This window comes from Bactrocera oleae, chromosome 2, assembly GCF_042242935.1.
Source record: "Bactrocera oleae isolate idBacOlea1 chromosome 2, idBacOlea1, whole genome shotgun sequence".
NCBI lineage: Eukaryota > Metazoa > Arthropoda > Insecta > Diptera > Tephritidae > Bactrocera > Bactrocera oleae.
The window spans coordinates 71,967,292-71,988,568 of record NC_091536.1 but is presented as its reverse complement, the minus strand read 5'-3'; the positions used below and the strand labels follow the sequence as shown (position 1 = coordinate 71,988,568).

At 34.1% G+C, this 21,277-nt stretch overlaps 3 protein-coding genes across 7 annotated transcripts; 1 reads left to right on the top strand and 2 right to left on the bottom strand.

The window, feature by feature from the left end:
• Positions 1 to 3,411: 3,411 nt before the first annotated feature.
• Positions 3,412 to 5,435, bottom strand: LOC106617748 (WD repeat domain phosphoinositide-interacting protein 3). 2 transcript variants are annotated; one of them, XM_014235135.3, is made up of 4 exons: positions 5,107 to 5,435; positions 4,424 to 5,052; positions 4,135 to 4,360; positions 3,412 to 4,059 (listed from the first exon to the last, which is right to left on the bottom strand). In XM_014235135.3, the coding sequence occupies exons 1-4, from the start codon at positions 5,171 to 5,173 to the stop codon at positions 3,953 to 3,955; spliced, it is 1,029 nt and encodes a 342-aa protein (XP_014090610.1). In that variant the 5' UTR covers positions 5,174 to 5,435; the 3' UTR covers positions 3,412 to 3,952. The 2 variants fall into 2 exon arrangements, with proteins under 2 accessions (XP_014090610.1, XP_014090611.1); XM_014235136.3 differs by having other exon boundaries at positions 4,424 to 5,046; positions 5,107 to 5,434.
• A 617-nt stretch (positions 5,436 to 6,052) lies between these two features.
• yrt (erythrocyte membrane protein band 4.1-like yurt) lies at positions 6,053 to 15,540 on the top strand. Of its 4 annotated transcripts, XM_014235152.3 has the most exons (11): positions 6,057 to 7,013; positions 7,864 to 8,011; positions 8,066 to 8,242; positions 8,301 to 8,509; positions 8,573 to 9,366; positions 9,433 to 9,576; positions 9,874 to 9,993; positions 10,089 to 10,240; positions 10,901 to 11,118; positions 11,369 to 12,130; positions 12,643 to 15,540. In XM_014235152.3, the coding sequence occupies exons 1-11, from the start codon at positions 6,804 to 6,806 to the stop codon at positions 12,784 to 12,786; spliced, it is 3,078 nt and encodes a 1,025-aa protein (XP_014090627.2). In that variant the 5' UTR covers positions 6,057 to 6,803; the 3' UTR covers positions 12,787 to 15,540. The 4 variants fall into 4 exon arrangements, with proteins under 4 accessions (XP_036223969.2, XP_014090629.2, XP_014090627.2 ...); XM_014235154.3 differs by lacking the exon at positions 9,874 to 9,993 and having other exon boundaries at positions 6,055 to 7,013; XM_014235153.3 differs by lacking the exon at positions 11,369 to 12,130 and having other exon boundaries at positions 6,061 to 7,013.
• Positions 15,541 to 18,082: 2,542 nt separating this feature from the next.
• Positions 18,083 to 21,049, bottom strand: Act87E (Actin 87E). Its single transcript, XM_014235155.3, has 2 exons — positions 20,928 to 21,049; positions 18,083 to 19,605 (listed from the first exon to the last, which is right to left on the bottom strand). The coding sequence occupies exon 2, from the start codon at positions 19,578 to 19,580 to the stop codon at positions 18,450 to 18,452; it is 1,131 nt and encodes a 376-aa protein (XP_014090630.1). The 5' UTR covers positions 19,581 to 19,605; positions 20,928 to 21,049; the 3' UTR covers positions 18,083 to 18,449.
• Positions 21,050 to 21,277: the final 228 nt, after the last annotated feature.

Sequence of the window (21,277 nt, the reverse complement as noted above, 5' to 3'; positions counted from 1 at the left end):
TCGATGTGCTATCATTTTAATTGGTTGTAAAGGGTCGCACCTTAACATGTCTATGCTTATGTCTAATCTTATTATTGTCTTCAATAAAGATAATATTATAAACAAGGACAAGGCTATCGAAAGGTAGCGTGATTTGCTCAAAGTGCGTAAGCTCTTAGGTGTAAATAGTGAACCAAGCCTTATAGAGCTTCAAATGAATCCACCCTTAATTATGAGACCTTATTAACGGTTTGTTTTATTATTTCATAAATAAAATATTATATATAGTAAGCCGAACTGAACCATTCTCCAAAAAAATTTGCACCCTTGCTTTGGACTATAATCTATCCCAAATGTCGTGAAGATACCTTGGTAATAAAGTAAGTTTCAGTTTATATGGCAGCTATAAGCTATAGTGGTCCGATATCGGCGGTACCAACAAATCAGCAGCTTTCGGATAAAAGAAGGACGTGTACAAAATTTCAGATTGATATCTCGAAACCTGAGAGACTGGTTCGCGTATATACAGAGCGACGAACATAGCTAAATCGACTCGGCTCGACACAAACTTAGTTCACTCAGGGTATAAAAATGTATACCTTCTTCATAAGAGCTACCGTTTCTGTCTAATTTAAACAGACTATATATAAATTGTTAGCTACAAATATTAAATCGCAAACTTTTTCAATTCATTTTTATTATTAATTCATACTAATACAGTTGTTGATCTCGACATTTCTAATAGGATGGATACCTGGCAGAGCAGAAAACTATATCCATATGCACCATAGAAACAAGAAAGCATATGAATTGATAAAGATCAGAGCAAAAGTTTTAAATCTCCTGTAGTGTACAATAGACATTTTTTTCAACATGGGCTGATTGATAAGTACTTAGCCTATAAAAGAAACAAAAATTTCGAAAAAATTACGACTTACTCCTCAACATAGTCATTTTTCAGCTAGTCAGTTAAAAAAATCGTTTTCTGTGATAACGTCCTCAATCGACTTAAATGTCTATCGGGTAAGTTTGGAAGCAAAAAGAAGTCACACGAAACCAAATCTGAGTAATATAGTGGATCAGCAGTTCCTTGAACTCTAGTGTATACCAGTGGATCGGTGGATTGTTTCGTCTACGATACCAAAACTACGGAGAAACTCATTCATTTTGCACTTTAACAGTGTCAAACATTGCGGTTACTGCACGATTTCGTTTGTTGTCTAGAGTAAGCAAACGCGCCCTCTATCGCCTCGACAACGTTCTTTTGTCAAATATTTTAAACATATTAAGACTCTCGAGGATTTTTGAAGTACTTTCTGTCTTAGCTATCTCGCGCACCTTCAGTCAGCGGTTTTAAATGCAAGAACATTAATTTGTGTAACGTTATGCTCCGTTTTCGGGGGACCAGGAATTGGCTAATCAAAAACCGATATGCGGTCTTTTACATTTTTTAAAATCCGCGTACAGGCCCTCCTCCACATCCACCTACGAGAATATGCTAGACAATAGTAAATTTCTTTTGCGATAGCAGCGCCATCGACCGAAGAAGTTCTTATAACATCGGACTCGTGATCATTTTTAATACCCTGATCAGGGTATGTTAAGTTTGCCACTAAGTTTGGAACACCCAGAAGGAAACGCAGGAGATCCTATAAAGAATATATATAAATGTAGAGCGTGATGTGCTGAGTCGATTTAGCCATGTCCGCCTTACTGTATACACGGGAACTAGGCCCTCAGTTTTTGTTATGTCGTTCTGAAAGTTTTCACATGTCCTTTTCTCTCCAAGAACCTACGCGTTTGTGGGAACCGTCGATATCGGACCACTATAGGACATAGCGACCATAAAAGTTGTTCAAACAAACTCAAGTTCCACGAGCTTTGGCGTAGATTGTTAACCAAGACTACAAACTACATTCTCCGAACAAATTGTTCAGATTAAACAACTATAGGATATAGTTGCCATATAAACTGATCAATTTAACTCGTATCCTTGTATAGAGAACTTCTTTATTTGACAAAGTACCTACACGAAATTTGGCACAGATTGCTGTCTAAGGCAACGCTATGTCCTCCGAATAAATTATTCAGATCGGATCACTAAAACATATAGCTACCATACAAAATGAAATGAAAAAGTTAACCTTTTTTCTTGTTTTTTCTCAAAAACGATCTACTTCGTTAGAAAATAAATTCGTAGAAAATATATTCGTCTATTCAAAAGTAGAAAATACAGCTTTATCTGAGAAGTTAACAATGGTTATAAAAATCATATTAAATCGATATTTTATCTTCAATTTTATTAAACCGTTAGCTTAATTTAAGCCTAACTTAAAACAACAACACATCATCGACGTCGCTTCAAAGCGCCAGTTGAACGTCCTTATAATCGCATCATTTGCACCAATTACTTTAAACTCTCACACATGGAACGCATCAGCGGCCATAAAGCAACGTTTGCATCGTCTTCTCTAATATATGGCACAAGCGCTCGTTGCCGTAATTTCACCTAATATTGAATGGTGTTTTAATCGCATTCCCCTGCTGCATTAGCGCCTAATTTTAGGCTATTCCATTAGTGTACATTTCAACATACACAAACGTAACTTTACACGTGTGTGTGTGTGTATGTGTGTACCATATGTGCTGGAAGTGCGCTCACGAGCAGGCTGCGCTCTTCACAAGTGAGAATAATAATTCAATTAATGAAATTGGTTGATAAATTTACGCTAGCGCTTAATGGCGTTGCAATGCGGTAAAGTGGATGCCTATAATCAGCTCCTGGTTGGTTAGAACCAAGTATGTTTACATACCTACAAATGGAAGTGTATGTATATTGGGGCTGCAGATTAGTCGAATGCGATTTTATTTCATAGTTATTGGCTCGGTTTTGTAAACATTTGTTAAGTTTGCCATTTTTGTTTATATTTACTTGTTCTTATGTATGTATGGTATAGTAAATAAACTCGTATGCATACATACATATATACATTAGTATGTACATAAGTAGCACTTATCACTTCCCTGTAATCTTATATATTTTTCGAAAAGTAAATAGATACTCACATTCTTAAATTTAAATAGCAAATATATGTGTATATGTATGTATGTATCGTCGGCATACTTTTTGCAAACATACATATAAACAAATGGCAAAATATACTTTTTATATTAAAAAAGAAATTCGAACATTTTTCTCGCAGAAAAGTTGTAAGCAGTAGCAAATATTCAATCGATTTGTGCAACCATTCCATCTTTGAAAGCCTCCGGAAACCCGTTCCCACCAGTCGGGTATGTAACTGGAACGGACACGGATTTTTACTCAGCCAAGGGCTCGGCAGTATTCATCCAAAATACTTCATGGACGTTTTCTGTCGCTACAAAAACAACAACCCTAACCAACAACCACCCGATATTGAATAACATATACAGTTCACTTACTATATCGTGAGATATTTATTTCGCTACAACATATGGAATTGCTTATGCTACATATGTATGTATGCTTTACAGTATTACAGCATTATAATTAAAATATTATTTACAAAATATAAGGAAGAACAAAAATGAGTACATTGAAAAACCAATTATTGCATTTCAAGTGATACGTGCGCATGTACGCAGGTGTGTATGAATATATGTATGTATATTTATCTTTAAGCAAAATAAAAATATCTTTACCTCAATATAACGTTTGGTCGAGCCTTCTACACTTTCTTATATATTTATAAATATAACTCTTTTTTATTACATTTCACTTAACAAAATGCCTTGCCAATACCGTATGTAATATGTAAATTTCAACCAGTCAAAGATACCATCAATAGTTGCAGATTTGCAAATATTATATAAACTTTTCTACAAATTATATATTATATGTATATATTTTTCAACACTTTTCTGTAAGCATGAAATAGACGTTGGAAACTGTTCAATAAAACAATTTAGCAGCTATTTTCAGTTTTTAACACATTTATTCTTCATCATCGGTCAGCTCTAGAAATTGTGTACAAACATCGCGACTGCACTCGCCCTTATTGTTGAATAAAAATTTATAATAATGACCATCGGCGCAAATAGCTGTAATTATTAAGATGAAAAAACATAATTTCAATTATTTTAAACACTTATAATTGGTGTCGTAAAACCACGCACCTATAACAGAGTTGGGATCAGCGCCGAATGCGCAGATACAGGCTGGACCTTGCGGTATGGAGAATTTAACAAAACTCCACTGGCTAGAGAAATATTTTGGTATCATAGGAAATGCGGCTTCTTTTGGTTTATTGTCATCTAAATTAAAGACATGAATGGTGCCATGATCCGAGGACACTACCAGCATAGTAGATTGATGATTAAAGTTGATGCAGTAAATATTTGCCTACAGGTAAAAAAGCAAATGTTAACATCTATATAAAATGGCTGCTGAAAAAAGCACACTTACCTGATTACTACCACGCCGCAGTTCGCAAAGTTTTTTGCCATTCTCTGTATCGAAAATGCGTATTAAAGTTCCTTTTTCGCTGGCGGTGGCCAAGCGAGTGCCTTGCAAGTTTAAGGCAATGCAACTAATGGACGCTTCGTGCGCGACAACTTCTAGCGGAGCGCGCTCTGTATTTGCCAAATCGACTATCTGGACGTGGCCGGTTCGTCGCCCCGGAAAGGCTAACAGACTTTTATTGCTATGTGGACACAACACGCACAATCCATGCGGATTCGCACTTGTCTCAAAGACATGCAGCTGTTGTGGTTGTTGTGTGAAGGTAAATACTTTTATCACACCTTCTAATACTACAACAATGCGATCGCGTCGCAAGCGCACTGCTTTGACGGGCTGATTAAAATCTATAGATATTGCTGGTGCTTTTTTCAAATCATCCCAAACGATTACTTTGTTTGGTGGATACAAAGGTCTGATGCCTCCGCCAACAAGCGCCAAATAATTGCATCGAAAAAGCATTTCAACGTGGCATAATCCGCCTTCTGGAAAATATTGACGTTCTTTTTCCTTCAATGGATCGCAGTTGTAAACACGAAAGCCAGTGTCCGTTGCGCAAGCGAAACATCCTGAAACTCCCAATTATTTCTTTGAAAATATATTATATTTATATATATGTATATATTTACCTTGATCTTGATTAAATCCAACATATAACAAGCCATTTCCGTATGGATTTATCTCCACTAAATTCATCGTAGTTGATGTTGGTTCTTATTTTTACTTCACGAGTGTTGTCGTCACCGATAATAATTTGGCCACACACTGCTTTTGTTTGATTTTTACACTTTACTTTGGCTTTATTTATTTACGTTAGTATTTCTGAATCAGTTTAATGAGATAGTTATTTAAGCACTGCCCGAGAGATAATGAAATATTTTCATTTCAAAGAAAAAAATTGTTTTTCAAGTCTTTCCTTTTGTCTTCATCGGAAATCTTTAGTAGGCGAGGCATTGCCAGTGCTAAGCAATTATCGATCAGCTGAGCGAAATTCTTGAATTTTATATTAAAGATAGATCTTATTTAAAATGTCAAAAATGTAATTTTCAATTTTCAAATTTTGGGATAATAAATGAAATTTTCAATTCTTTTATTCTGAAAAAAAGATTTTTAATTTATATTCAAGGAGGATTGGAATGAACAACTTTATTTTAATTGTATATTTAAAACTTAATATCTAACTTTTGATACCCAAAATCAAATCTAAAGATTGATTAAATATAAATCATTAGTGTGTTATTTGCCGACCTGTACTCTAGAGTATTGAATATGATGGCTCTGTACAAGCTTTAATTCAAAAAGGTAGTGTACTTCGTATTTCTAAAACGATTTCTTTTTGAAATTCCTAATTATTATTTATGTTAGGATTTTTTTTTCAGTCCGGTATTTGGAATTAAAAATTAAAAATAAATAATATTTAGTACTTATTTATTTTGAGAATAATAGTTATAGCAATTGTCGTTAATATGTTTTTTAACAAATTAGATATAAGAATTAAAATAATTACCGCCGATAAGAAAACACCTAAATACAATACAGAATGGCCACATTGACGAGCGACGAATTCAATTGGTAGCATTGAAGGAAAATATGTGCAACTCTGAAATTTTTCTTTTTGCCTTGCTGTGCTGTTGGCTTTTTCGGTTTAAATAATTTGGTTAATTGCTTCATTTTAAGTTAATAAAATGCAATTCCAATAACTTGAAAGTGTTATAATTATGTTGCGAAAATATTTAAACAATTTCGGTTCGAGTGTATTGATTTCTATGCTTTTTATTTGCGGCCTTCATGGTAGAAACAACCTGTGAAACTTGTTTTTGTTGTTGTGTTCGATAATTGAGAAGAAAAGTCTCGGTCGTGTTCTTATATGGTGAGGAGTGGCTGAATATGTGGAGAACTAAAAAAGTGACATAAACGTCAAAACAGCGGCAAAAAAGTGCTTAGAAAATTTGTGATTGGGTATTGGGGAAATTGCAGGCGAATTATAAAAAGACAAAATTAATACCCAAAAAGCAGTAAGAACAGGATCAGTAGGTTTGAGCCAACGACGTACAAGTTTAGCTAAACCACAGACGCAAACTATTGTGGGGCGGTGGCGGCGGCGCAGTCGTCGTGTTTTGGCAAGCTACAAGTTGCTGCATCAACTTTTGCTTCACGTTAGCGTAAAGTAACGCAGAATTAGGATACGAAGTGGGGAAATTTATAACAACGACAATACCAATTGGACATATTCAACGTTGATGAAATAGTTGACACGCGTACTGAAGAAAGGTGTCGAAAGTGGTTTGGCGAATGTTTGTGTTCATGTAAATTTTGCTAGCGGGAAATGTTGCGCTTTTTAAGTCGTCGAAAGGTGCGTAGCAACTATGTGGAAAGCAGAGGAGGCGTTGCCGGTGGTCCCGGCGGAGGTGGTGTTACAAATGCAAACAGTAGTAGCGGCACGCAAATTAAAGCGCAGCGTATGCCAGTAAACAAAAATAAAATTGAGTGCCGTGTAGTGCTTTTAGACAATACAGATCTCTCCATTGAACTATCAGTAAGTACGAACATAAAGTTATTTATTGCAAATACGGTTAACATTGTATATAAATACGAATGTATAAATTGAAAAAAGATAAGGCTAGAACAAAAAAGAGAAAGTGCTAAACCTCTCATTTCATTAATTAAATTACGTGGTTCGTCGCACTAGACAAACGTATTAGTTTCAATTCATTGTTTTAGTAGTTTAGTTCGGGTGTTTAACTTATTCTAAATTTGTATATTCTAAGTAATATGCATATGTATGTAAAAAGAACTAGGTAGTTAGAATTAGCAGAACATTTCAGATAATGAAATTGCAATTTTTCACGTGTAAAATTGAATATGAAACCTTAATTAGAAATTCGTTAAGCTTTCAAACTCCGAAAGTCTATTCAATTACCTAAACAATTTTTTTTACACATCATATTACAAATTTACTTGAGTGGACACGGTCTTCTCAAATTTTGAAGGTATAATAGGTGAACTATCCAAAAATATTTTTTTTTTTTAGATTTTCTCCACCAATTAGTTTGAAATATCATCAGGCAAATTAATACATTTATTTTTATACTCTAAACAGGGTATATTAAGTTTGCCACGAAGTTAGTTAAACCCAAAAGAATACGTCGGGGACCGTATCAAATATATATTTGTTGCCATACAATCTGAACGATCAAAATCGAGGTCATGTATGGAAACTATTTTATTGGTTAAGGGTATTATAGTTTCGGTGCAATCGATGTTAACGTGTTTTCTTGTTTTAGATTTTTTTCTACCAATTACATATATTAGGATACAAGTAAATAAATGTTTATTTTTACTTTCAAAATATCGAAAGTTTACTATAATATTTTTTAATTTTACAGAAAAAGGCACTCGGAAGCTTCTTATACGAACAAGTCTTCTATGCATTAGACGTAATTGAAAAAGATTACTTCGGTTTGCAATTTACTGATGCGAATCATGTTAAACACTGGCTAGATCCTACAAAACCTATAAAGAAGCAAGTAAAGAGTAAGTAACTGCTTATTTGTAAATCAACACAATAATGATAACATATTTTTCTAGTCGGACCACCATACACCTTTCGTATGAAAGTAAAGTTTTATTCATCGGAGCCAAACACCTTACGTGAGGAGCTGACCCGTTATCTATTCTTCCTTCAATTGAAACAAGATCTACTGGAAGGTCGCTTAGATTGTCCCGATGATAAAGCTGCTGAATTGTGTGCGCTCGCATTGCAATGTATGACTTGATAATAAGTGCACAAAATCGTTTCTAACTGTAATTTATATATTTATAGCTGAACTTGGTGATTACGATGAACAAGTGCATACTGCGGTCACAGTTTCGGAATTCCGCTTTGTGCCGGAACAAACTGAGGATCTCGAAATTGCCATATTGGAGGAGTATAAAACATGTCGTGGTTTGACGCCTGCGCAAGCCGAAACGGCCTACTTAAATAAAGCCAAATGGTTGGATATGTATGGTGTTGATATGCACACAGTCTTGGTAAATATTTACAAAGTTATATGGAAACATATTAAATATTAATAAGTAAAACATATATTACAGGGTAAAGACGGTTGCGAGTATCATTTAGGTCTAACACCAACTGGCATTTTGGTTTTTGAGCGTGATCAAAAGATCGGCTTATTCTTCTGGCCGAAAATCAGTAAATTGGATTTTAAAAAGAAGAAACTTACGCTAATCGTTATCGAAGATGATGATGAGGGACGCGAACAGGAACATACTTTCGTTTTTCGCTTGTATAACGAGAAAGCGTGCAAACATTTATGGAAATGTGCCGTAGAGCATCATACATTCTTCCGTTTGCGTGCGCCTGTCAAGGGTCCTTCTGCACGTCAAAACTTCTTCCGCATGGGTTCACGTTTCCGCTACTCGGGTCGCACAGAGTTTCAAACCACACAGCAAAGTCGTGCCCGACGCACTGTACAATTTGAACGTCGTCCCTCACAACGTTTCGCCAGCCGTCAGTCGCATCTGCTACGTGATCGTCAAAAAGCTTCACAAGAAGCGGCCGCCTCAGCTGTAGCTGCGGTAAATGCGCGTGCCGCAGCAGCTGCCGCCGCCGCAGTTGAACCGGCCAACACTACACTCGACTCGTTGCTCACGAATACATCAACGATGGAGCAACCATCCAATGCGGCTACACCCTCGCCATCCATACAAACGGTTATTTACAATGCCAATGTAGAGTTGCTGAATGATACGGCAACATGCAGTGCAGCTGCGGCGCGTGGCAGCAATAGTGGCGTGCGTCGTAATTCCATGCGCTCGGATTCAAGTGGTGAAGAAAGCGGCTACACAAAACTCGATTGCTACAATAAGGAAGCTTTAGCAGTGAAGTAAGTTTTAACGGATTTTATGTTTGTTTTGTAAAGTTGTACCACATATATGTATATTCCTGGTAGGCTTGATACTGATTCCATTGGCGCAACCAGTAGCTTATATCCACCAGCTACAACGAAGAATGCCGATGATACTAATCCGTTTAGAAATAATGCCTCCTCACATCACGGTTCCTTTGGCAAAGCCTCCATTAGCTCGGGCTTCAGGTGAATTGTGAAAACTAGTTTCAACTATTTCTTGAATTTATGTGCAGCTATACACGTATCGCCTAGTATTTGTTATTTAAAAATTATTACTTCTATTACGAAACTAAAACGTTTTTGTTTCAATACGTTACTTGCTCGCACTATCATAACTATTTCTTTGCTGTGAATATTATTTACTACACGGTATTTATTTCTCTCACTATATTTCGGTTTTATGAGTTTTAGCTATTTAGTTTTTCGTTTGTAGTTAAATGTTTATTATATATGTACTAATTTTACATCTGTCTCGTTGTGCAGCATTAGAAGTGCCTTATCGGACAAAGATAAAGAGCTAGATTCATTACTTAAGTCCATTGTTAAAGATCCATCCCCATCTATACTAGCAACTGAAGCTATTAATGATGCTAACAGTATCAGGTAGAGCAAAATTCGCATTAATATGCTTTCTTTTAACAGCTCAGCCTTCTAAATATTAATATTTAATAATAAATTCCATTTTAATTACTTCATAGGGTAACGATAAACAAAACCTTCGATATGGAACATAATACAGAGACATTGAAGCGACTTTCCAGTTCGGATAAACCGAATAATCAAGTGAAGCTGGCAAATGTTGGCGGTGGCGCACTGCCGCCCGGACACATAAAATGCAATATTTTGAAGGGTAAGTGAAGTTTATATGTAATTTAATATAAAAAAAACAAGAAAAAACGGTAACTTCGGTTGCACCGAAATTGGAATACCCTTTACAAACAAAAAAAAAAGTTTCCTTACAAGAACTTGATTTTGATCGTCCAGTTTGTATGACAGCTATATGTTGTAGTGGTTCGATCTTCGGAGTTTGTACCGTTGCCTTGGATATTAATTTAATGCCAAGTTTCGTTAAGGTATTTCGTCAAATAATAAAGTTTTCCATACAATAACTTGATTTTGATCGTTCAGTTTGTATGGCAGCTATATGCTATAGTGGTCCGATTTGAACAATATATTCAGACATCGTAGCGTTGTCCTAGATAATGATAAATGCCTAATTTTGTGAAGATAAACTTATCAAATTAAAAAGTATTCCATACACGAATTTTGATTTTGATCGGTAACTTTATGCTATAGTGGTCGTAGTCCAATATTGGCGGATCCAACAAGCGAGCACCTTCTTGGGAATAGAAAGACGTGTGCAAACACGGGTATGGCTAAATCGACTCAGCTCGTCACGCCGATTATTTATATATGTATATTTTATAGAGTCTCCGACATTAATTTTTGTGTTTTCCAAACTACGTGCTAAGTTCTATAGTGCTTAGTAATAAAAATTGTTACATTACAGCGCGCGTCGAAGAAGAGCTTGGCACTGGGGTGCACACGAATGCCAATACGAATGCGAAAATGACAAATCAAATGTTTGTGCCCGCACCAAGCACAGTGCAACACAACAACAACAACAGCAATAGCATATTCAGCAGTATTAATACGAACAACAACAACAATAACACAATGTATAGTAGTGACGGCCCAGACTCATTGAATGCCACCTATATTTCTGTGGTGAGTAAAATTTCATATTTATTTGGACTGCTTTACGCCTCTTCACGAACTGTTGACTACCTGCACACTAAGTTAACTTATGCACATACTTATAAACATATGTACATATGATTAATTGTTTCCACCTATTCATAATTTATTTAATTTGTCTCACGCTTTTTGTTTTTCCCCACCTGCTTTCGTTTTTGGTTTTGTATTTACGTCTACTTTTGTGTTACCACTTTTTTGTTTTGTATTGTGTTGCGCTTAGGGCGGTGATAAACTAACTTTGAGCATAACGGAACAAAAACCAACGAGCAGCACCGCCATCACTGTGGGCAGTGGCAATACAGATGCGAATGCCTCGAACACATACGTTGCCGAGGCGCATGTTTTGCCATCGCCCACAACACCATCAACGCGAAAGATAACCGCTTCCAAAACGACAATATCACCATTTTCCAATGCCACTTTCATATCTGAATTCAATAGCATGAGCCCCAACGCATCGTCGTCATCTTATAATAACACGCATACAAGCACAGTTTTCACCACAACAACAACAAGTCCTGCCAGCGCCAACGAAACATTCACAATTCGCAAAGGTAATGCCACAACAACAGGTGAGAATTTGTTGTTGACACCCACCACGCCAACAGCAAATATTGCCACCATAACCACGCCACCACCAACGCCAACGCACACATTCAGCGCCACAGCTGCGAGCAATGCTTCCGCTGCTGAGCGTTTAATTAACGAGATTTTCATCAATAACATTATAAATAATAATGTGCGTGCCACAAATGAGAAGAAGTCCGCCAGCAGCACGCTTATTGGGAAGAGTAACGAAACGGAATTGGTCAACATCGATGGTGGCAACCAGTCGCCGACCAAACCGTCTGCTGGCACAACATTATTCTCCACGTTGCGCGAACAAGAACGCCAACAGCAGCATGTGAACGATGTGACTAACGAGCGGGACCGCTGTGAAACTGATGCGCAAATGCTAACGAAAAAAGAAATTGAGAATAAGGTTTGCATTTGTTTACTTCATACGTCATTGGTATTAAGGTGTTGGGTTGTCGCATGCCGAGAATATACGTTAATGTTGTTATTTTTGGGTTTTGTTGTTTTGTTTTTAGTTTATTATTATTTTTTTTTTTTGTGATCACCTAATACTTTTATTTTATTGCATAATTGTTTTTATTTATTAAATAGTGAAAAGAAATAGTTAAAATTTAAAATTCATTAAATTTATTTATAAATATTTAAATTTTTTGATTATATATGTTTTTATAAGTGAAAAATACATTAATTAAAATTTGAAATTAATTAAATTAAATTATAAATTTATTAAATATTTAAATTTTAATTATATATATTTTTATAAGCAAAAAAAGTAATAATTTTTAAAATAAATTATTTTTTTTATTTAAATGGTTTATTTTGTTTTGTTTTAATTTTTCGTTTAATTATTATGCTTTCCTTTTTTAATATGTGAGGTTATGTTGTATTAACTAATGTTGTGTTCTCTTCTTTCTACAGCATCAAAATAATCATTCCGTCACACATATTCCGAACAACAACGACATGGTATCACCTTGGCTGGTGTCATCAGAAGTGGTTTCAGCGCCTAAAGGCAAAGAACCAACAATTATGCGAAAATCCGTTATAACAACGCAATTGTAAGTGCTCAATTTTCTGATAATTTAATTAGTTAGACAACAGTTTCGATCGTGCAACCATTAAGTTGCCTTAAATTAAAAAACAAATTATTAGAAATTTATTTATTGCAATTTTAAAAGTAAATGCCAAGGCATTTGTGCATGACAAAAGTGCCGATTATATTATTATATTAAATTAAGAGACGATTCCATGAAGAAATATTTATAAAAAGCATTCCAGAAATTAGAAAACTTGTAAGCGAAAGTGGAGAAAAAATTAATCAAATAATTATGTAGCAATACAGGCATAAGGGCTCAACTTGTATTTATGAAGTTTTGAAAAGTTCACGAAAAAATTTTAATTTGTTAGGTTTTAAGTGCCGAAAATACCCTACCCAGGGTATATTTTTAATATGTCACAAAGTTTTTCATACCCAAAAGGAAACGTCGGAGATCCCATAAAATATAGATAAAAATGATCAGCGTGACGAGCTGTATATACGGTATGTACGTGAACTTGTCCCTCAGTATTGAGATATCGATATGAAATTTTGCACACGTCTTTTTTGAAGTTTCACGAAGTTGCGCATTTGCCGGAATTGCCAATATCAGATAACTATAGCATATAGCTGTCGTCTGATGTGACCGATCGTCACGAAATATGGCGTGGATTATTGTCTGAGACAACGTAACAATCTCTGCGAAAATTGCTGAGATCGCACTACTATATCCTATAACTGTCATACAAATTGATCGAACGAAAGCAATTTTTTTATCCATTTTTTATTTGTATAGGGTATTATAAATTCGATGCAACCCAAGATAACGTTTTTTTTTATTTTTTTTTTAAATTGTAGTTAATGAGTTTCTAGAACTGAAACGTTTTTTAAATCAACATGAGCGCTTATGCCTCTGCTACTTACATTTATTGCGGCATGGCATTTTAATTACGTTAAACGATTTTCCATTGCTAGCAGTATGTTTTAGGCTTTCAAGCGTACTTAATACAGAATTCCATTTTACGATTTATACATATATACACACATGCATATACAACACTTTGGCATAATTAAAATATGTAAATGTTTTGAGACTATACGCAGCCCATTATGGTATGTACTTAAATTTACTCAAAAGAATATTTTGTGAGTGAAAATCACTAACACGCATATATCTATATTATACATGTGTATAAAAACTTAAAACTACAACAATTGAGCAATGATAAAACGAAACGAATGTTTGTGCCTTATTGTACTGCATACATATATACATATAGAGTTCCAATATAATTAAAGTTAAAGCAATTTTTGCTCAGAAGTACCCGCCTGAAAAGCATTTTGAACATCCCATCAACACATGTCCAATTGAAAATAAGTGTTTATAGTGATTCTACTCAAAGCCGCGTATGGCATTTGAACTTAAGCGTGGTTTGTGGTGTACTGTTATGTCAATGAGGTGTCTGAAATGACACTGTTTTAATTGCATATTGCATTATTTATGAGTTATTGGTCAATAATGCAACGGTGTAAGTGTGTGCGAATGTGTTACATAAATCAATTTGAAGCGTACGCCGGCTTGTAAACGCTATTTATCAATTTTTACGCAAAAATATTTGTGTATGTGAGTTGACATTTGCCAAAAGCGGTCATAACACATTTTTTAAAGCATAAATAGCACACAATGAATATTTTTATGCACATAATAAATAATAAAAAACTTATCGGTATTTATATATTTGGTGCAGATAAAGTATTTTGGTATGACAAGATGAATAGTTGAAAAATTAAGTAATTAGTAATGCGAATTTGAGATATTTTTCTATGATAATCGAACATAAAAAGTACAACGATTAATTGGTTAATTATATTGAAGCAAAGCCATAGTAAATATATTTTTTTATAACCCGATAACTCGAAATATGCGTCAAAATTAAAAATAAAAAAAGATTACAAATTATTATAATCAAGTTCATTATAGTAAAATTATTGCAGCTGAATCTTGTATTTTTATAAACACTTAAAGTAAAATAACTAAATTTTGATAAAACGCATTGGCTTCTGGTGCTAAAAGCGTAAATTTTAGTAGAGTCAAATTAGACCGAAATTAGGAGTGAAGTTACTTAAATTTACAACAAGCTAAGAATTAGTGAAATGTGCAAAGCATGATAGAAAAAAAAAAAACAATTATACTGAAAGTACCCATTGTTTTGATATGGGGGAAAAAATACGCCGGTCAAACGCGAAATTTTTTTTTCGCGATTCTCAACGAAACGCACGAAAGTTGTAGATGATAAATTTATATATAAAAAAATATGAATACTTTTTTTCTAAGAAGCTCAAAAAAGTTTTTTCATCTTTGACCTTAAATATTTTTTGTTCCGCATATACTCGTATGTAGGTACAATGATGCGTTTTAATATGTTATTTTTAATAATGTTTTGAACATATTCACTAACTTTCAGCTTGTTGTAAATTAATGCATGTTTTCTTTTACTGAATTATTTATATTTACAACCTTTTTAATCGTCCATTTTTCAATTTCCTCCATTGGAGTTGCTCGAACGTTATAAAATATATAAATTCTCTCAAACAAAAACAAATAATTATAAATAGCATATCTCCACATACACCACAAACCTCAGCCTTAAACCTTAACCTAACTACTGCTTGACTGGCATTAAACTTACTACATGCATACATATAAATACTGTGAGTATTATTTTATAATAGCAACATCCTCTTTACATGGTCGCAATTACCATTAAATATCGCAATACATAATAATATTTTATTAACTCCGATTAAAAGACAATACATACATTGTATTCTTTTACCCATTATATACTCTATATATACTTAAATATTTATATACATATACATATATAAACAATATCTAATATAAAATATTTTTAAATACATATACAATACTTACTTATGTACATTTAGTTTAGCATTTACTGATATTTAGATTTTATTGTTAAAAAATATATTTTTTAATAAAATATACAAATAAATATATAAAAAATATATTTATGAAATTGTTTCAATTACTACCAGAAATGCAGGGTGTCAAATTTGGTCTATGATCTTGCGAAATAGTGCGCATCAAAGGCACTCATACAAATTTTGTCAGCACTATGATTTTACAGGTGAAAAATTTGCTTCAAAAGAAGTTTGTGAAAATCGAGAAAAGATATTGAAAGATATCACTATTTTTTGGTAACGTATTACAATATTATATAAACAAAGTAATAATAATTTATATGTTGAGGTATCACTTTTTTAACAAAATATTTGCATAAGCCAGAGCGCAATAATTATTTAGGGTATAAGTTATAATACAGATCAAATTTGAGCGAATCGATAAAAAATTTTCCTAAATCGGTACAACCTTTTTTAATGTTCGTGTGAAGTTTGATCTCCATATATCAATTGGTGTGTGTTTGGCAGCAGTTCGTTTACGCTGCGAAAAGTTTGTCTGGCGATTTTAACCATGAAATAAAAATTGAACAACGAGTTTGCTTGAAATTTTGTGCTTCCAATTGTTCAGCTACGGAATCGTTGTAAATGTTGCAGAAGTATTTTTAGGCGTCTGCTTTATCACGAACATAAATATTTGAGTGACACAAAGCATTCAAAAAAGGTCGTGAAGTCATGCATAACTTGCCTCAGGCGAGTCGTATATCGTAACGCACAAAACATCGAAAAAATTAAAAATTCAGTGTTTGCAAATCGTTGTATAGGCATCAGAGAGATAGCAGAGTATCTCAACATCTTTTATAGATCAACTCAACACATTTTGGTTGTTAAGCGTATCAATCTTAGAGTCGTACCAAAAGAGTTGAATCATTTGCAAAAAAGTCGTCGAGTAGAATTTGCAAAAGAGATGCTTGTCAATGTAGCTGAGGACTCTACATTCATCAAACGCATCATTACTGGTGGTGAGACGTGGGTTTATGAATATGACATCGCAACTGTCCATGAATCTAGCGAATGGCGCTCCAAAAATAAGCCGAAACCCAAAAAACCAAAATTCGTTTAAGACACTGAAAGTCAACCCTGCCGAGGCTTATAACAAGTGTATGGAAAATTGGATTAAGCATTTACATTCTCATTAGCTCAAGAAGAGCCTATTTTGAAGGCGCCAATAAAGATTTGTATTAAACACGTGAAAATGCTTTTTTTTGTGTGTCAGTTCAGTTAAAATTTGATTTCGTATATGCTTCTTACAGTTAGCTGGAAAACGATCGCTGTGTTTTCAAACAAACAATACAAAAACTTGTTTTTTTTTTTTAAATTACACCCATCAATCGTGAAAATAATTTTTTTTTGTTTCAACTCTAGGCAAAATTTACATGATCTATATCACATAGTCAAGTGCTGAATATCTGAACTATTAAACAACATTTATAAATTAGGTTATATAAATTTTGTTTACTTGAAAAATTATTTATTTTCAACAACAAACAAATATATACTTGCTTTACCCACAGAAAATCAAAACACCTCATTTTAGGCAGAAACTAATAGTTAATACATCAAAGCTTTAGCGATGAGGAAAAGTCATAAAACGTTAGCCTTTCAAAACCATCACTATATGTTTATATACGCACCTAGGTTCATACATCCGTGTATATACCATAATTAATTTAGTATTTATGCGCGGCCAAAAATGGAGAAGGAAATTTGAAAGATGCGAATGCTTCGAAACCAAACAACAAACACACCTCTCATAACTGTATATATATGACAGCAAGCAAACATATCGCTGCGATATTTTTAGAAACGTCAAGCATATTTTTGTATTTAAGTAGTCGCTTGTGTGCGTGCGTGTGTGGCAGGCAACGAAATATATCCGGCGCGCATCGTGGGTGAACATGCCGTCGGATTATGTACACGAAGATTAACAAAACCATCGCGTAGAAGGGTGAATCACCCAGCACACTGCTAGCAAGTGAACGGACTTTATTTGGAAGAAACTTGGTGTGGTGGGTTGCGCAGTGCATGAGCACCGATCACCGATAGACGCTCTTGGCTGCCTGTGTGCAGGTGTCTAAATATAATACGCCAACGAGTCAAGTGCGAAGGAATAGCGCCCGAAATGGAAATGTAGCAGGAGATCTGCATTTTGATTTGTTGCATGCTGCTGACTGCAACGGCGCTATTTTTAGACCACTAATGGACTAATAGCTGCAGCAATGACGTTGCACAGTGTGTAGGGAGGCAGAGAATACATACGCTTAATGGAGATGTCCAGATGATTTATGGATACACAAAAATTTAATGTATGTTCGTATGAGGTCAATAAAAAACGAGATATTTATGTGTTTGTAGATTTCAATAAAATTGTAGGTTTGTATATATATTTTTCAATAATTTGTTTATTTCTTTCATGGGATTTTCAATGCAGTGTTTTTTCTCTTTGATTATTCTCGCGCATATAGTCGTATTTTCCATTATTCTTTTGCAATTTTCAACTTCCTATCATCATCATTATCATTATCGTTATCAACGTTTTCTTTGGTATATCTAGTGCCGTTGTTCTTGCTACATTTTTGTTCTTATAAAAATATTTACATACATAATTAATTTTAAAATAAAGTATTAAAATAAAACAAATACAATACATAGCAAAGGGGGGGGTTGGAGCATAAAAGCCCTCAGTTTTCTGATTCTCATTGAGCGTTTAGAAGCATTTGCGGTGGACAATGCCTGGGCCGGATTCATCGTATTCCTGTTTCGAGATCCACATCTGTTGGAAGGTGGAGAGTGAGGCCAAGATGGAACCGCCAATCCATACGGAGTATTTACGCTCTGGTGGGGCAATGATCTTGATCTTGATGGTGGATGGCGCCAAGGCAGTGATTTCCTTTTGCATACGATCAGCAATACCGGGGTACATGGTGGTACCGCCAGACATGACAATGTTGGCATACAAGTCCTTACGGATATCCACATCGCACTTCATGATCGAATTGTAGACAGTCTCATGGATACCGCTCGATTCCATACCCAAGAATGAGGGTTGGAAGAGTGATTCGGGGCAGCGGAAACGTTCATTACCAATGGTGATCACTTGACCATCAGGCAATTCATAGGATTTCTCCAATGAGGTGGAGGCAGCGGCAGTGGCCATTTCTTGCTCAAAGTCCAATGCAACATAGCACAATTTCTCCTTAATGTCACGTACAATTTCACGCTCAGCAGTGGTGGTGAACGAGTAGCCGCGCTCAGTCAGAATCTTCATGAGGTAATCAGTCAAATCGCGACCGGCCAAATCCAAACGGAGGATGGCATGGGGCAGAGCGTAACCTTCATAGATGGGTACGGTGTGTGAGACACCATCACCAGAGTCCAATACGATACCGGTGGTACGACCGGAGGCGTACAATGAGAGTACGGCTTGAATGGCGACATACATGGCGGGTGTGTTGAAGGTTTCAAACATAATTTGGGTCATCTTCTCACGATTGGCTTTTGGATTCAATGGTGCTTCGGTGAGCAATACTGGGTGCTCTTCAGGTGCGACACGCAACTCATTGTAGAAAGTGTGATGCCAGATTTTCTCCATATCATCCCAGTTGGTGATGATACCGTGCTCAATGGGGTATTTCAATGTGAGGATACCTCTCTTGGATTGAGCCTCATCACCGACATATGAGTCCTTCTGTCCCATACCAACCATCACACCCTGATGACGTGGGCGACCCACAATTGAGGGGAAGACAGCACGGGGCGCATCATCACCGGCGAAACCAGCCTTGCACATGCCGGAGCCATTGTCAACAACCAGAGCAGCAACTTCGTCGTCACACATTTTGTTTGATTTTTATATACTAATACTACGCGGATTCAAGTAAGTGAAAGAGAGAGAAGGTAAGAAAAGAGACATGGTAAGTGTTTGTTACTTTGGGATTTTATTAATTATTATATTTTTATTTTTGACGTGTTTTTGTTTTAACTGATTTTTTATTCAATTTAGCGGTAAACAACAAAAATGTTCGGTTTTATTGTTTGGTGAATATACATATATATATTTTTTTTATTGGAAGTTGCATCAAAGAATAATAAAATATCAAAAGATAATTAAAATTTAAAATATTAAAATTTAAAAATTTTTTATACATTTTATAGTCATCTTTGTAAAAAAAATATATATACATCAGTTTAAACTTAGTTTTTATTTGATATTTATATCAAAAAGCTTTTAAATTGTCATTTAAATTTTTTTTTCTAATAAATATTTTAAAAAATTTGTATATGGTATGGAAATATTATTTTTTAAAATGCGCAAATAAAACTATTTTTGAAAATTTGTTTTTTTTTATTTCTAAAATTAAAAAATATTTCTTTTACAAAAATTACCTAAACTCGCATAAGTTGATTTTTCGTATTCGTCAAAAATTTCCATTAATTTTTTAACTATTTCTAATTATTGAAATGCTAAAAATCTAAACTCAAATTGTTTTTATTTTTGTAAGTAACAATGTTTTAACATTTATTTTTTTATGTAAACCCAAAATAAAAATATTTTTTTTTTACATTTGTAATATATAATTTTTTTTAATATTGATGTTTTTACTTTCAAAATTTTATATTCAATAACAATAACAATAATTTGAAATTGCCTAATGCAGAATTGGAACTGAAATATATAATTTTTAGAGTTAAGTGTTTTTGTTTTTTGGTTAAAAAATTTTTTTTTTTTAACTTTTTTAATAAAAAAAAAAATTTATAAAATCTTTTAAACCAAAAAATAAAAAAATATTTATATATTAAATATTACTGCTTCAGGTAATAGTCTTTCTTTTTTTTATTAAGTGCGTGTAGTATAAAGTTTCAACTCGTTTTCGACACAAAAGATAATTTAATTTTAAAAATTAATATTTTTGAGGATTAATATTTTTACTCAATTTTGTTATATAAAATGATATTCCATAAATAATTGACTTAATTTTTAAGTGTTGGCATACAAATTTACAAATTCAAAACACTTTTCCAACACCGAAAATATTTTCAAATAAAATGTATCACTAAATTTAAAAATCTTGCGAACCAAACACCAAACAGTTTTATTATTTAAGCCGTCTTTTCAAAAAAATCTAAATGTTCTGTACACATTTCACTTTTTAAAATATTAATAATATCAAACGGTGACACCAACCTTTCTAATTAAATAATGAAATGAAGAGACAAACCTACACTTTCACCGTAGAACTGCGAGTGACTACTGGACATGCTACCACTAATATTTATACTGTCTACAAGAATCAAAACCAAATGAAATTTTAATTTTTCAAAATCGCACACACACAAAAAAGAAATTCCACTTGTACAGGAACGCGCACATACATACAGGGTGTATGAAAATGCCGTAGGTGTGCTGCTATGGGTGTGGGGTCTTATCTGTATAGAAAGTATGTATAGACGCTTTTAGCTGAGCAATTTTTCGAAATAATTTTGCGGAAGAAGAGCGGTGAACGCGCACCGAAATACACAAATATTTAAAGATTC

Excerpts from the sequence above, each read along its gene's own strand:
- Act87E (XM_014235155.3), bottom strand. The coding sequence starts at position 19,580 with ATGTGTGACGACGAAGTTGCTGCTCTGGTTGTTGACAATGGCTCCGGC.
- yrt (XM_014235152.3), top strand. The coding sequence starts at position 6,804 with ATGTTGCGCTTTTTAAGTCGTCGAAAGGTGCGTAGCAACTATGTGGAA. Across the intron at positions 8,243-8,300 it reads GTGTGCGCTCGCATTGCAAT|CTGAACTTGGTGATTACGAT; the intron begins GTATGACTTGAT and ends ATATATTTATAG. Across the intron at positions 12,131-12,642 it reads AAAAAGAAATTGAGAATAAG|CATCAAAATAATCATTCCGT; the intron begins GTTTGCATTTGT and ends TTCTTTCTACAG.
- LOC106617748 (XM_014235135.3), bottom strand. The coding sequence starts at position 5,173 with ATGAATTTAGTGGAGATAAATCCATACGGAAATGGCTTGTTATATGTT. Across the intron at positions 4,361-4,423 it reads TGCGGCGTGGTAGTAATCAG|GCAAATATTTACTGCATCAA; the intron begins GTAAGTGTGCTT and ends TTTTACCTGTAG. Across the intron at positions 4,060-4,134 it reads TGATCCCAACTCTGTTATAG|CTATTTGCGCCGATGGTCAT; the intron begins GTGCGTGGTTTT and ends TAATAATTACAG.